Raw genomic sequence first — 511 nt, forward strand, 5'->3', positions numbered from 1 at the left:
ATATATATAATAAAAATATAAGATGCAAATCGCCTATAAATATTTACCTGCTAAACAAAAACGTGCCAAATCTGCAAGAGTAAAGATGATCAAGAATAGTAATTAAAAAATGTTCGTTGAATTCAAAAGCGTTGGGAAATTGTCGCATTATTTGCCAAACGCAATCGATAAATTGTAAAAATACTGGCGATCTATCTGCATCACTGTGATGTTCATCGCCATGGCCTATCCTCTAAAAAAATCATTATTAATGAATGATGAAAACATCAAATGAAACATCATACAATACTGAAATTTAAAGAAAGTTCTATGTACCTGTTGAAATTTATGTCCAAAGCTAAGCCATTCTTTTTCTATTAAAACTTGAAATCCCTTGACGGTTCTGTAGTATGGATCTAACATTAACATCGCGAGAGCTGTAAGCTAAATAAGATAATAACAATAAATACGTATAATAAATATTGTAATGTTTTATCTTTCATATATATATATATATATATATCTGTAGGGA

General features: G+C 28.8%; 1 protein-coding gene across 4 annotated transcripts in view; it reads right to left on the minus strand.

Moving 5' to 3' along the window:
• Positions 1-511, minus strand: part of LOC108694611 (myotubularin-related protein 2) — a 4,285-nt gene that overhangs the window by 915 nt on the left and 2,859 nt on the right. For all 4 annotated transcript variants that reach the window (XM_018204191.1, XM_018204190.1, XM_018204188.1 and 1 more), the window contains 2 exons: positions 316-423; positions 48-232 (listed from right to left, as the gene is read on the minus strand). In XM_018204191.1, the coding sequence (XP_018059680.1) occupies positions 48-232; positions 316-423 (293 nt within the window). The remainder of the gene's footprint in view (positions 1-47; positions 233-315; positions 424-511) is intronic.

Source organism: Atta colombica, unplaced genomic scaffold (assembly GCF_001594045.1).
Source record: "Atta colombica isolate Treedump-2 unplaced genomic scaffold, Acol1.0 scaffold121, whole genome shotgun sequence".
NCBI classification, from domain to species: Eukaryota; Metazoa; Arthropoda; class Insecta; order Hymenoptera; family Formicidae; genus Atta; species Atta colombica.